At 55.5% G+C, this 440-nt stretch overlaps 1 protein-coding gene across 1 annotated transcript in view; it reads left to right on the top strand.

Annotated features, from left to right (window-relative positions):
- The window catches only part of EMH_0078090 (uncharacterized protein), a gene marked incomplete at both ends in the record, with an annotated part of 4,148 nt that overhangs the window by 243 nt on the left and 3,465 nt on the right, over positions 1–440 (top strand). The window contains 2 exons of the mRNA XM_013499951.1: positions 3–37; positions 97–298. Of these exons, the coding sequence (XP_013355405.1) occupies positions 3–37; positions 97–298 (237 nt within the window). The remainder of the gene's footprint in view (positions 1–2; positions 38–96; positions 299–440) is intronic.

Raw genomic sequence — 440 nt, 5'->3', positions numbered from 1 at the left:
CTGCTGCTGCTGCTGCTGCTGCTGTTGCTGCTTCTGGGTCTCCCTCTGCTGCTGCTCCTGCTGCTGCTGCTGCTGATGGGGTTGCGGGGGGGACAGATGGGGGAAAAGAAGAAGCAGCAGAAGAAGACAAAGGTGCTGCAGCAGGTGCAGCAGCAGGTGCTGCAGCAGATGCAGCAGCAGATGCAGCAGCAGAAGCAGCAGCAGAAGCAGCTGCAGAAGAAGGGGGAGAAGAGGAGGACCCAGAGGCCCCAGAGCTGGGAGAGGGAGATGACATTTTGCTGCTGCCTTGGGAGACAGAGTGAGCAGCACACATGTTGCTGCTGCTGCTGCTGCTGCTGCTGTTGCTGCTGCTGCTGTTGCTGTTGCTGCTGCTGCTGGGGCTTCTCCTGATGGTGTTTTGCTTGTTTATTGTTGTTAATATTATTATACACAAAATTTAA

Source organism: Eimeria mitis, genomic scaffold (assembly GCF_000499745.2).
Source record: "Eimeria mitis Houghton genomic scaffold, Emh_scaff4855, whole genome shotgun sequence".
NCBI lineage: Eukaryota > Apicomplexa > Conoidasida > Eucoccidiorida > Eimeriidae > Eimeria > Eimeria mitis.
This window is presented reverse-complemented; position numbering and strand designations above follow the sequence as displayed.